The following is a 14,551-nucleotide window of genomic DNA, read 5'->3' on the forward strand; positions in this document are numbered from 1 at the left end:
TGTGGGTGGGCTCCCAGCTCCGTCCTTGCTACTTTTCTGTAAGCATTTGTTTTTCCTAAAGGGAATATAATCCACAACAATCTTTAATCAATTTCCTCCTTTTTCTTTTCTTTTCCTTCTCAAGAAGACTTTAATCCTCTTTCAAGCAACACCCACCACAAATCAACCAAAAAATTCACATACTTTCGCAAATATAGTTTTGCTTCAGAAATTATTTATAAATATGTATAATTTTCATTAGCTTATATATAGTTTGTTTCAGATTGTGTACACTTATACACAGTTGTTATCAAAATAAAAAAAATGTCAGAAAAGTATTTCTCCGACAGTATTGCAAGTCATGTAATTCTTGATTGCTGACACGGCAGTTCCATAGCCAGCCGTTAACCTCACCGTTATACACTTATGCCCACCGCACAAAGCAAGCAGGAGTCTCCCACCACTGAGAAAAGAGAAACAGAGACTGTGAGGAACCTGGGGACACCAGGGCCACCACCTCTCTTCCTCCTCCTCCGCCGCCGCCATGGCTACCGCCGGCCACCACCTCCGCCACCCCTCCCTCCGCCCCTTCCCCAAAAGAAAAAGCTTCTCTTCTCTTCGTCCCAAATCCCTCGTCTACTCCACTTGGACCACCTCCCCCTGCTCTTCCCGCGGTTATCTTACCCTCCGGATCCGGTCCTCCGCCGGTGCCGCGGGTGATGTTTCTCCGAAGAGCCCTCCCATGGTGGAGCAGCCTGGGGGGAAGATGGTGGTGGAGCTGGTGGGGGCCTTCAACGAGCTCACGGAGAGGATGGGCGGCGCCATCTCCACTTCCTCCTCCTCTCGTCTCCTCTTCAAATCTCTGAAGCTCTCCATCCCACTACTCCAGGCGCTTCCCTTGGCCCCCGGTGGCCGCTCACCGCTCTCCCGTGCCCTCTCCGTCGCCTTTCTACTTGCTGATCTCCAGGTACGAGTTTTAACTTAGAAAAAAAATAATTTTAAAAAAAAATAGACCAGAATTATCCTCATATTTTAAAAATCTTAAAATTTTTGTTCCTTCTTTCAGAAAAGTAGCGACTTTTCGAAAAGAGAGAACGTTGGTTTCCGATCGCTTCAGTTTTCTGGATAGAGCCTATAAATAGACTCTACCGAAATTAATTCAAACATAATTTGATCTCTCTCTTTCTCACTGGTACCGTCTCTCTGAAGTTTTTACTACGGTTATAGAGTTTTTTCCGCTCTTCAACTTTCTGTTTTCTATCCTTTTCTTATTTTCTGAGCATATGAAGGAGATCGCCGCAAGGCTGCATTTAGGGGACAAATTATGTTCTTAAGATAGTGTATCACACCTGATCCAAGGAAGCTCTTTTCAATCTTCTGATTTTATTCTAATAGACTATTCCTATATAATATTTTTATAAAATAAGAATATAGCAGTTTTTAGGCAAAATATTTCCAACACTCTGAATATCTGATATTACCCACTTAAAATGATTTCTTGGGGAAAAAATCATGCTATTATAATTTATTTTCTATTAAAAATTCATTCTTTAGGAGAAATCCATGTATTCCTCATTGCGTTTTGTTCTTTTACTGAAATTGGATGAATAGATATGTTGGTAGCCTGGTTTTATTAGTAAATTATTTTGAGGGATGGAGTTCATTCTTGCTGATTCTGGGAATTACAGTCCACTTTGGTGTCTTCTCATGAGAAAACAGATTGGCTTTCTAATTCAGCTAATAAAAAGCTTTTCTCTGGTATATTAACTTTGCATCACTTTATGTAGAGAAAAAAATTTAGTAGACTAATTGTCACACTCCTGACCCAAGATCGCAAGTCGAGGGTCTTGGCAATTGTCGCATATTCATAGAGAACTCTCCCCATAAGCATGCAAGGCATTTTATCACGATATCATAAAACAAACAGCAGAATAAATTTAAATAAGAAATGCTCAAACTTTAATTTAAATAACTAGAATCCAATTTTAATATCTCATAGAACTAACAATATTTAAAAAATCTTACATCAAACTTTAGTTAAATCTTAATCTAAATTTAAAGATGTCAAATTCAGCCTCTAGTCACTCTCTTGATTATAACCCCGTGTCATCTTAGTTCTCATTATCTACAAAGGGTAAGATATGGAGCAATGAGTTAGACATCCCAGTAAGTAATGAACATTACAACCAGATTAATCAGACAATAATAATAATATGCTGAAATTAAGCATGCAAAGTACATCAATTCAAAATTAGATCTAAATACTATTGTTATTTCAAAATTCAAATTTTTGTTCATAAATCAATTTTTTTCAAAATATCAAAATTTTCTCGATAGCCAAAAACTATGACCACATCCAAGTGACATCGCATAACCCCCAATGGCAGTGTATCAAAGTGCCAATGTATAACCCCTACTAACATGGTATCTAAGTGCCAACGTGCAACCTCCCCATTGGCTGGGTATCGAAGTGTCAACATACAACCCCCACTGGCTAGGTATCAAAATGCCAACATGCAACCGCTGCTGATAGGCTATTAAACTGCCAACGTACAAATTCCACTGGCAGGGTATCGTAACATAGTCTGGTTGCGAGTCCAAATCTGTTTTGAATTAAAATTCTTTTTCTTCTCAAAAACATGTTCAATATTCCAAAGCGTAAGATACACAAAATCATATGAGATCAAAATCAATCGAGTATATTCCATATTAAAACCAATACGTTCGATCAAGCATCATACAATATTTTTAAAAAAGGCAAATATAATAATAAAACATTATGCATAAGTTCATAAATCAAGAATATTTCAATACATAAAATATATAATTTGCCGATACATCTAGAAAAAGGTTTACATTACTAACCTTGCAAACAAAACCAAACTATAGGTCTAAATAATTTTGACAATCCATCTTAGAACATAAAACTTTGGCGAGTACTCAACAAAAATCTCCAATGAGCACCATAGGCCAAGACCGTTGGAAATCAAGAGGAGAAAAAACCAATAGTGGTCTAGCGATGGTGATCAGCAAAATCTGTCGGCAGTGAGGCGAAAGGGGGTGAGGGGGTCTTTAAATAGTCATTGGAGGCTAGATTTTCTAGCTCCCATAGGAAATCAGGATGGAGAAGAAGTTCGTCTCCTACTCTAAGTCGAGCAGGGCCCTATTCATTTTTTTTCTTTTTCTGTCTCCTACTCCAACTCTTACATCTAGGCTAATCAAGTGGACTAGGCCCAGTTTCTTATTAGTTGGGCTGAGTATTACATTCTTCCCTCCTTAAAAAAAATTTGTCCTCGAAATTTTCTTACCGAAGTTTTCAAAATTTAAGGGTTATTGCCTCAAACAACCTTCTAATTTCAAAAATAAATCTTTCGTCTTATTATTGTTCTATCAGCTTAAAAAAATAATTAAAACCATTACACTTCCATTGTGCACTCTGATTCAAACTCACCAACACACCTATGTCAAATATAAGTTTCTAAGTTATATTACAATCGACATAAATTAATGTCACAATATCCTTAGTGTCTACCCATCTACACTCATACTATGTCTGACTTTATATCATAATTTATCCACTTATGCTCTGACACCATAATAATTATCACGCCCCTGACTGAAGATCGCGGCAACCTCCGCATCCTCATAAAGAACTCTCCCCACAAGCATGCAAGGCATCTTATCACAATATCATAAAACAAGCAGCAGAATAAATTTAAATAAGCAATATTTAAACTTTAATTTAAATAACTAGAATTCAATTTTAATGTCTCACAGAATCAACAATATTTAACAAATCTTACATCAAACTCTAGTTAAATTCTGATCTAAATTTAAAGATGTCAAATTCAACCGCTAGTCACTCTTCTGATCATAACTTTGTGCCATCTTAGTTCTCGGATTTGTAAAAATAGTAAGATATGGAGTAATGAGTTAGACAACCCAGTAAGCAATAAAAACTTTAACCAGATTAATCAGGCAATAATAATAATATGTTGGAATTAAGCATGCAAAGTATATCAATTCAAAACTAGATTTAAACACTATTGTCATTTCAAAATTCAAATTTTTGTTCATAAATCAATTTCTTTCAAAACATTAAGTTTCTCTCGACAGCCAAGAACTATGACCACATCCAAGTGCTATTGCGTAACCCCCAATGGCAAAGTATTGAAGTGCCAACGTGCAACCCCCACTAGCAGAGTATCGAAGTGCCAACGTATAGCCCCCACTGTCTAGGTATTGAATTGCCAATGTGCAACCCCCAGTGGCAGGGTGTCGAAGTGCCAACATGCAACCCCCACGAGCGGGCATCGAAATATAGTCTAGTTGCGAGTCCAAATTCGTTTTAAATTAAAACTCTTTTTCTTCTCAAAAGCATGTTCAGTGTTCTAAATCGTAAGATACACAAAATCATATGACATCGAAATCAATCGAGCATAATTCATATCGAAACTAATACATTCGATCAAGAATCATACAATATTTTAGAAAAAGGCATATATAATAATAAAACGTTATGCATAAAGTTTATACATCAAGAATAATTCAATTCAAAAAATATATAATTTTTTGATAAATCTAGAAAAAAGGTTTACATTACTTACCTTGCAAACGAAACCAAACTATAGGTCCAGATAATTTCGACAATCCCTCTTAGAACCTAAAACTCTAGCGAGCGCTCAACTAAAATCTCGAATGAGCACCGCGTGCCAAGACCATTGGAAGTTAAGAGGAGAAGGAGAAGGAACCAACAGTGGTCTAGTGGTGGTGATTGACAAAACTTGTCGGCAGTGAGGTGAAAGGGGGTGTGGAAATCTTTAAATAGCCGCTGGAGGCTAGGTTTTTAGCTTCCATAAGAAATCGGGATGGAGGAGTTTGTCTCCTACCCCGAGTCGAAAATGGCTCTATCCCTTTTTTTTTCTTTTTCTATCTCCTACTCCAACTCTTACATCTAAGCTGATCAAGTGGAATAGGCCTAGTTCTTTATTAGTTGGGTTGGGTATTATACAAATAGTATTAAATGAAGGAAGATGACAAGAAAAACTTAACAAATCATCAATTTATGTCGACTTGGCATCAATTTGGGTCATAGCATAATTGAACAAAAATTGAGAACATTATGGAAAGGATAGTAGATAAACATTTATGTGGATATATAAATATGTATTTTTCTGGGTCATTTTGTTGAAGTGGAATGAAAGAGATTTCTTCATCACATTTTAGATTTGAAACTCAATTGGCGTGTTTCACTATTGCTGTTATGAGTAAGAATGGACAACAATCAGTAGATAGAGCCATTCTTGTAATTCACCATCAAATAATTACTGACAAAACATATGTATGCATAAAAGAGAAAGCATGGGCTTATCTTTGTTTTCTCTGGGGCTTTCATATGATCAAACTGAGTAAATTTGCAGATGGATGCAGAAGTTATTTCGGCTGGCATACTGAGAGAAGTCCTAAAGGCGGGGGCTCTAACCATGCATGATGTCAAAAGCCAAATTGGTGCAAGTACTGCTCATTTGCTACATGAGTGCTTGCGGATAAGGCACATTCCTTCAAAGGTTGACATCGTGGATGATGAGCATGCTACTTTACTGAGGAAGTACTGTTTGACTTACTATGACATTCGGGCAGTGATTTTAGAGCTTGCTCTTAAACTTGACACGATGAAGCATCTTGATTTCCTTCCAAGATATCAGCAGCAGATAATGTCCCTTGAGGTTATGAAGATATATGCCCCTCTTGCCCATGCTGTTGGAGCAGGTGCCTTATCACTGGAGCTGGAGGACCTCTCGTTTCGATACTTGTTTCCCTATTCATATCTTTATGTTGATACATGGTTGAGAAGCTATGAAACAGATTGCAAGCACTTGATAGATGTGTACAAGGAGCAGCTTCTCCAAGCACTAAAGGCTGATGCCGAGTTGGAGGAGATTGTGGATGGCATCTTGATTCAAGGTCGATATAAAAGCCGTTTTAGCACTATGAAGAAGCTATTGAAAAATGGATCTAAGCCACAAGAAGTAAATGATCTTTTGGGTTTGAGGGTTATCTTGAATCCTCAACCTGGTGATAGTATGCTGGAGAGGGGGCATAGGGCTTGTTACAGGACACGTGAAGTGATCCAAACCCTCTGGAAGGAAATACCCGACAGGACAAAAGACTACATTGCCAGACCCAAACCAAATGGCTACAGAAGTTTACATGTGGCTGTTGATATCAGCGAACAAGGAAAGGTTAGACCAATGATGGAGATACAGATACGCACCACGGAGATGGACACATTGGCAGTTGGTGGAGCTGCATCCCATTCATTGTACAAGGGCGGTCTTACTGATCCAGAAGAGGTGAGAAGCTCCTCACTTATGCAGTTCATTTATGTAATTTTCCTCATCAATGCAGTGAAACCAACTAATGATTTCCAAGAGTTTCAACTAAGGAAAATGAATTTCTGCATATTCTGATATGCTTTTATAGGACTATTTCTATAACCTGTTACTCTAGATATGTGATTTGTTGGTGTCTATAGAGGATACGTACAGGTGCAGCCTGATGCAAAATTGAGCCAGAAAACTTAATTTTAGTTGCAGAAATAATTCTAGAATGGATAAGATGATATCATAAGACATTTACTTGAAATATAGCCTCATCTTCCACTCTTATGGCACTTGGCATTATATTTTTTGCCATGACATCTGAATTTCTTGTTGCTTCTCTCATGAAAACAGTCCCATCTTCCACTAGCAAATTCGTAGGAGAATGCAGATTAGCTTGAAGCATTGATTGGCTACCCTTTGGTTAATTTGTCTTCTATTTGCAATGGCATCTAACATGCTTCTTCCCCTATACATATTTGAAGATCAGCTATCTTGTATTGAATGCTTCATGTAATGAGCTGCCAATACATCTTCTGCTTCATATATCCCACTTTGGTTTGCCAACACATGCTCTCCATGTGCTCAGTAATTGTCTCATCCCCTTTATGCAATTTATGAAATCACTAGAAACTGAACCCAGAGCCTAATTGCTTGCTTGTATAAGAACACCAGTAATTGTCTTAAAATAAAATAAGTTTGGAAAAATGAAGCCTGAAAAATACCCGGCCACATCAGTGGTTCATGTGAGCTCATCTCTATATTAAGCCTGCCAATTGCTTGCTTGTATGAGAACTTTTCTTTTTTTTTTTAGAAGTGCAATATGCAGTTTTAACTTTACATATATATCAAGTTTTAGGTGGAAGCAAGAAGCAATTTTGGTTTGATGGCTTGTCTGTAGCATTAAGGATGTGTTCCTGCTTAAGATATTGCCATCCCTTTCATCTATGTTGTACCTGTCCAGAAGTCAATTTGAATTGAACTGCTTATAAGTTGGAGGTAGCATGATATAGCTTAGTTATTGTTTGATTGTTCAGTATTTTGTATGTAATTGTGTTATCTACATGGAATTAGGGCTATCAAACAAATGAGCTAGTTGTGAGCAGCTTGTATTTGCTCAAAATTCAGCTCAGTATGAGCTTGCTCAATTAATAACTGAGCCAAACACAAGCTAGGTTTTTGAATTCGAAAGCCAAATGAGCTGAACATGAGGTAGGCCGAGCTTGCTTGTTTTCAGCTCAATATAGCTCAAAATTGTAACTAATATAATTATTAATATAATTATATATTATGCTACTACTGAGCATGGGGTATCTAATTTGAATGACTGTGATCTTGATTAGATTTTTTTTTAAAAAAAAGAAGATTAGTGCTGGTTGATGTAGATTAATAAATACACAAATTTGGGAGGTGTACTTCTGTCCCTCTTTTAGTGTACAAGTGATGCGTAACCATTTCAAGATGGGGGTGGTTACAACATGTAGAGTAGGGAGACGAGGGACCAGCACACTGGTCTATTGTGAAAAGGATACTTGTGAGCCATTGGATTATATTCTGAACAGCTCAGTTTTTCATGCTCTTACGTTCAAAGGTTGGCCTAGCCCCCAATCTACCCCCTCTCCAAAAGCGCTGCAAGCCAGCTGCAATCTTTCTCATCTCCCCCCTTCCCTATTTTATTAAAACCTCTAGGCCCTCAGGCTCCATAGCCCCAAATCTTTAAGGTAAGGTTCCTTACTCCACCTCCTCCCTTCTATTATCCTCCTCAGTGGTGGGCCGCAATGGGAAGGACTGAGGTCATTCTCTTTTTCCTTTTCTTTTCTTGACAAAGGTCTACCGTCAAATATGGCATGGACAGAGTTAACAATAGTGGAGGGTAGAGATCTGGATATCGTTGGACATTGATTTCAGTATTTTATGTCCAGAATTTCCTCTTCCATTCACACCAATGATGATGTATCTCTCCTCTTTTGTCCTTCTCCTTGCCTCAACAAGCTTAAACAAGCGGGCTTGAGCTTGGCTTGATGAGAAATGAGCAAACTTGAGCCAATTCATCCTAGCTCAAAACAAGCTCAAGCTGGCATTGCAGTACTTTAAGCCAAGTTCCAGCTGGGGGCAGCTTGCTCATGTTTGGGTCGTTTACACCCGTATATGTGGAATGCTTCCAACAGCTTTAACCAGTCTTCTTCTGACTCCCAATCCTTTGATATAAACACTCTAAGTAAATTTTAAAAGAAAATTGTTTATTGGGCTCAAATGTGAGACTTAAAAACCAGTTAATGGATCATCCAACATTTCCTTTAGCCACACCAATCATGTTATGATCTCGTGCTGCTGATGGACGAGCAATGCAGACATACCCATATCTTAGTATTTAGAAATATATCTGGATTGCCTAGTTCTGAACCTCAGTCAAGTACTTGGTATGTGTCTTCCAATCTAGAATCATTTTGTCAATCAAGAGGCATATCATATGCATGGCTGTTGTTGGCAGCATGCTCCTTCGAAAACCTAGCAGCTATATCTTGTAGCTTCCCTTGAGCTTAATTAAACAAGACGACTATAAAGACATGAATTTCAGAACATCATGGAGTGAGTTGAAACTTTTTTTTTTCTTTTACATCTTTTAACTTTCCTCATCTTACACTTTTAAAGGATTTGATAATTTCAATTATAAAATAGGTTCAAATTCATATCTGTTTGTACTCTTCAAGTAACTTACAACTGTACTCTTCTACTGTCCTCACTGTCTTTTATCGTTAACATATACTACTAATCCAATTGGAGAGAGAAGGAATTGCTTCCTCCAATCTGCTCAACTAAAATCTCTCTCTGAACGAGAGGAACAATAAAACAAAATGAACTTCTATAGGGAGGTGAAGTAGAGTTTTTACCCTATTTACTTTTTGCAAAACCAATGTACAAAATTATGATATAAGGCCTCCATCAATACTAGATCAATACTAGTTTGTTCCACCTCTCCAAATCTGAGCTGGATTCCTCATTTAGCTAAGATATGGAACTTTCTCAAAAATAGAAAAAAAATACAAAATTGTAAAATTGGCCTAGAAGCTAGCTGTCAATATCTACGTAAACTTTGTATTCTACTTTGTTGTCTAATGCTTCAGGGGTATGAGTTTAACCCTGGTCAATGTTTACTATAAATATTTGCTTGAGTTGCACCAAGCATATTAGATCCCTAAGCAGCCACCAATCAGATTCTTTTCAATCCCCATGGGTATATTGACCGGTCGCCATATTGTAGATCTCGAAAAACTTATCAAATTTCAAAAAGAAAAAAGACCAAAGATGGACATTGTATGTGAAAGTTATGCCCTCAAGAAATTTTGCCTTGCACTTGCTCTGGATGTGGTAGATCTTGGTCCTGGACCCTATTAAGACCTAACTGAATTACCCTAATTGGTCCGCAAGGAATATGGTGATCGTCCTAGATCAACTACACAAGATATGCAGAATTGTAACAGTTGGGCAACATGGAAAGATTTGGGAGATATATTAATGCTAAGTAGATGCAAACTAGTAAGGCATTTGGAGGACTGATTCTAGCTAAAGTGGATCTACAACACAGACCCTACACATTCTCTATCTGATCTTCATCTTTATTTTGGTTAAGTTGATTTTTTTGGAAGGGGTTTGAGATGCTATAGGCTTCCTTAATTTGGGCTATATTAAGGTATATATGCTGCCTGTCCAATCCTGGTAGGTTCATACCTCCTCCTACAGTTTGTGGCTAATCCTAGATATCATTACCTTCTTGAAAGAAACCTAACTGAGGAGTACTCTTTTATGTTTAAGGAAGCCTACCTGAGTTGGAACTTGTTTAAAAATAGGTTTATGTTTTATAGTATATTGCAGTTTTCATTTGTCACTTTATTTTCAGCATTTGTTTGCTTTTGTCAACAGAATAATATCATTCTTTTGCATGAATTTATTAGTTTTATTTGGGGTGAACACCAGAAGATGCCACATAAAGAGAAGGGTTTTAGGTTTCTTGTGGAATGGCTAGAAGAGAGGTGGCATGTGTTGTTCGAGTGACACAAGAGCAGACTTTACCGTGAATGTGAGGAATGTTAGTCCTACTAATTCACAATATGTTGTAGTGTTTACTATGGAAGAATGGTAGAGAACATAAGAGAGTACACATTGGATACTGTTTCTGTAGATTCAAAAAGGGAGGAGGGAAAGAACTTACAAGGTTAGCCAATCTAAAGGTAATGTAAGTGGAGGTATCAGAGGACCAAAAGTTAAAAGCACAATAAATTGAACCTGATAGCATGCAGAAGTGGGGGAAAGTTTGAAGTACAAGTAAATCAAACCTAATAACATACTGAAGTGGGGGAAAGTTTCTAGTGCATGTGGGGAAAGAAATGGATTTTACCTCTAGCTAAAACGTGACCTTAAACCTTTCTAGAAATTGTTAGATTAGATTAGCAGGCAAGGACAAAGGTAAAATTGTTAAGTTTGTGACATCAGGTATTTATATATAATGGACAAAAATGTGAAGGAGTATGGTGCTTCTGAATACAAAGTTTTGTATAATGAGACATGGTATTTGGAGTGTTGAAAATGGGTACAGATACAGGTTGGGTCAGATACAGGATAGATTAAAAATCTATCAACCCAAACCCAATCTGTTTATTAAACAGGTCAAAAATCCAGACTTGAAACTGACCATTTGATTAAATAGGAAATCTAAACCTGATCTACAATGGGTTAAAACAAGTGAAATAGGTTAAATAGTTAAGCATTGCCGCCCTACTTGGAGCTAAATATATGAGCAAAAGATGAAAGCATTTAGTAATTGGAGCAAGTAATGTTGAGCATGTGTGACAGCAAAGATGGGTTTGTAAATAGCAACTAGTCTTAGTGTATCTTATTGAAAATGTAACAGAGGATTTGAAAAATTAAAGCTTTGTCTGAGGCTTTAGCCCGTGATAGGGGGTAAATGGATGACTCATCGAGAGTATTAGACATTAATTCCTCCAAAATAATCTTTTTCCAATTAATTTTGAACCTTTTACATTTTATGAGCAAAATAATTCTCCAAAACGCTTACATGTTTATAACTCTTTGAATAATTCTCATATTTTGCACAGTTGATAACTTTGTATGCCAGACCACATGTATTTCAATCTTATCAGCAAGGAAGTATGGTGTCATTATTCAATTTTATAAAGCTTTTTATTTTTCTGTTGTAGGCATTGTCATTTACAACTCAAACTCATTACCCCTCACTATTTTATTTGTTCAGGCAAAACGGCTGAAGACAATTATGATGGCCGCAGCTGAACTTGCAGCTGTGCGTCTTAGGGATATACCATCTGCAAATCAGAGAGGGGCTCTAAAGATCAACCACAGAAACCTAGTGTTTCATCTTCTTGATAAAAATGGTGATGGGAGGATTAGTATCGAGGAACTTGCAGAAGTGATGGAAGAGCTTGGAGCTGGAGGTGAAGATGCACAGGAGCTAATGCAACTTCTGGATTCAAATAGTGATGGTTCATTGAGCTCTGAAGAGTTTGATTTGTTTCAGAGACAGGTAAAGTTTAGTAAATTAGATGAAAAGAGCTATATCTACACCTGAATAGGTGAGAAACAGCTTTACATGCTCTGTGAGCCAGACATCTCCTTGTTTTGTCTGGGTACTCCACCATACAGCTGGTGGTGCTGCACAACATAGGGGGTGCGTGACCATGACACAGGTTTTCACACACTTTTCTAGCTTTCTGGTACTGCTTTAATCATGGATAATCAACATTTGCAACAGCGAAGTATTTGATTCAAACTGAAGCATGTTTTTGTAAAAAAGAGGGGCATCACAAAAGAATTATTAAGAAAATATATAAGCTAACATCACTTGAATGTGAACTCCAGGCCATTTTCGTATTATATTGTATAAACAGCCATGTTAAGTATGCCATATAAATATATCAACTTTTGCACAAAAGATATTAAGTTTTAAATATTCAGGAAGACTGCATGAGCTATAATACTCTGGTTCTCGAGCACCAAAGAACCTAACTAAAACTAAAGGCCCCTCCATTTATTAAAAGTTGTTAGAATGAAATTCAAATGACTTGTTCCAATTAAAAGAAGTTGCTTTTATGGTTCTCTCTATTGCTGAACTCAATAGCTTATTACTATTTTAGGTTGAACTTACGAGAAATTTGGAGGACAAAGATGATAACTACAGAACTCTGTTGGGGGAGAAGCTGCAGATTACTGACAGTACTGGCTTAATCCAGGTTTACCGCAAGGAGTTGGGCGACAAGCTGGCAGTTAGTTAAAACTATTGTAAGTGTATTGAACAGGAAGAAAATTAGAAACAAAAGGGCTATAATGTAGAGTAGTTTTTTGGTAGAGCTCTTGTATACCTGCTGTACTGAGTTCTATATATGGTAAAAATATTGTAGTGAAAACTGATTATCTGCAATTAGAGTTTAGTGTCACAATTGCTTTGAGGTTGTAAGAAACGACTGCAAATGTTTCAATCAAGGCTGTTCATAACCTTCTCAGAAATCTTTTGTTTGACTGCTTGTCTGCTTCTTTCCCAAGTAAATGCTCTGTCTTCTCTCTCTTAATTTGTGCAACTATCAGACGTTTTCAGATACTGGGTCTCCACAGCAACAGCAAACTTTTAAGAACTTACATTCCTGGGTCTTCTTGATATTGTTAATGCAGTGTTGGTCAGATGGGGTTAATATGTCTTGCATATTTTCATATTTGGCAAAGGGGATTCTTTTAAATTTTAATATAAATAATAGGTAAGGTCTTCTGCTTTGATAGTAATTGATATGCAAAGGTGTCTTAGTTTTCGCTGGTTCTGTCATTAAGATAATCTTTTTATTGCTTATACAATGAACTATAAGTAGTTATTGGTATATGGGGTAATTCCGTGATAATATTCAGTCGTAGATGTTTTGTCGGGTACCTGTATTCCTGCCATATTGCTCAAGTCATGGACACAAATAGAAGGATATGTTTTTATGTGATTTATATGCAAATTATAAATCTTTCTATGTAATATGTGTATTAGTTTTTGACACTGGACTTAGGCTTGAGGTGATACCCAGTGGAATCTCTCCCACATGGAATTTTCAAAACCAATTCAGAAAAGAGGAGGCTTTGAGGGTCAGAGAATGGAGACTCCCATACTTGTGTTCAACAACTACTTGGATTGGAGTGTTGATCAGTTTCCTCTCCTTCCTTTCTTGCTGTTTCCTGCTTGTGAGAGCTCGAATATTCAGTTATGGTGGACGTGGATGAGCATGGAAATGCACTTTCTTGTTGGAGTTGGGAGGAGGATAAGTTCTTCAAGATGGCTTTAGCAGGTATTGATCAAAAGAGCCCTGACTGATGGAAGGCAGTTTCTTCCATAATTGGAGGTAAGAGAAGTGCAGAGGAGGTTGCCAGACATTATGAGGTTCTTTTGGTGGATTTGGAATTCATTGAATCGGGTAGATTAGATCATGAATTTGGTGAAGCAATCGACTGCATCCAACCTAACAGTTGGACAGATGAAGTCCTCGAGTAACTCTCCTTTCTTCAAAGTTCTAGATAGAAACTAATCTGAGGCTGTGTTTTTGTAAGTGTACTTGATTTAAACCTTCACCTGTGTATAGCAAGAAAAAAGAAAAAGGACTGAACTAGTGTTCCTGTTATCTGACTGTTTCCTGGGGTTTCTTATCATGTTCCAGTGAGGGGTTGTTTTGAGGAGGTTTTGCTTGTTTTGTTTGCTTTTCCTTCCGTTATGTCATTTAAATTATTATCTTTAGATATCCTTTCATTGATCTTGGTTCATAGTGAAGTTACAGATCACAATCTTTCTTGTGTTTGCGTAAGACCCAGTAAACTGGGCCGACCGGCCCAGTCATTTTGGCCCAAACGAAAGGAAAAAAATGGAGAAGCGCACGTACAAGCTGGAAAGAGACTCCTGGTGGGAGTTTTTTTCCTTCTGTGCTCCTCACATGGAATCCGACAATCCGACTACTAGTCGGATTCCGATTGTGACCGAGCTCTATTTAGAGCTCCTACCCATCCTTCCACCCCCACCGGAGAACCAACCCCAATCGGAGATGAGTAGCCGGATTCCTCTTTGATTTCTTTTGCAATCGCCGACCGTGTTAGCGTTGTTGCTGTGGCCAATTGTTGCTGGAAGTCAGGTAAGAACCTGA

At 37.6% G+C, this 14,551-nt stretch overlaps 1 protein-coding gene across 1 annotated transcript; it reads left to right on the forward strand.

Moving 5' to 3' along the window:
• The first annotated feature begins 422 nt into the window (after positions 1-422).
• Positions 423-12,896, forward strand: LOC120112009 (probable GTP diphosphokinase CRSH1, chloroplastic). Its single transcript, XM_039130590.1, has 4 exons — positions 423-946; positions 5,400-6,332; positions 11,629-11,916; positions 12,527-12,896. The coding sequence occupies exons 1-4, from the start codon at positions 524-526 to the stop codon at positions 12,662-12,664; spliced, it is 1,782 nt and encodes a 593-aa protein (XP_038986518.1). The 5' UTR covers positions 423-523; the 3' UTR covers positions 12,665-12,896.
• The last annotated feature ends 1,655 nt before the right edge of the window (positions 12,897-14,551 follow it).

This window comes from Phoenix dactylifera, chromosome 1, assembly GCF_009389715.1.
Source record: "Phoenix dactylifera cultivar Barhee BC4 chromosome 1, palm_55x_up_171113_PBpolish2nd_filt_p, whole genome shotgun sequence".
Lineage (NCBI taxonomy): Eukaryota > Viridiplantae > Streptophyta > Magnoliopsida > Arecales > Arecaceae > Phoenix > Phoenix dactylifera.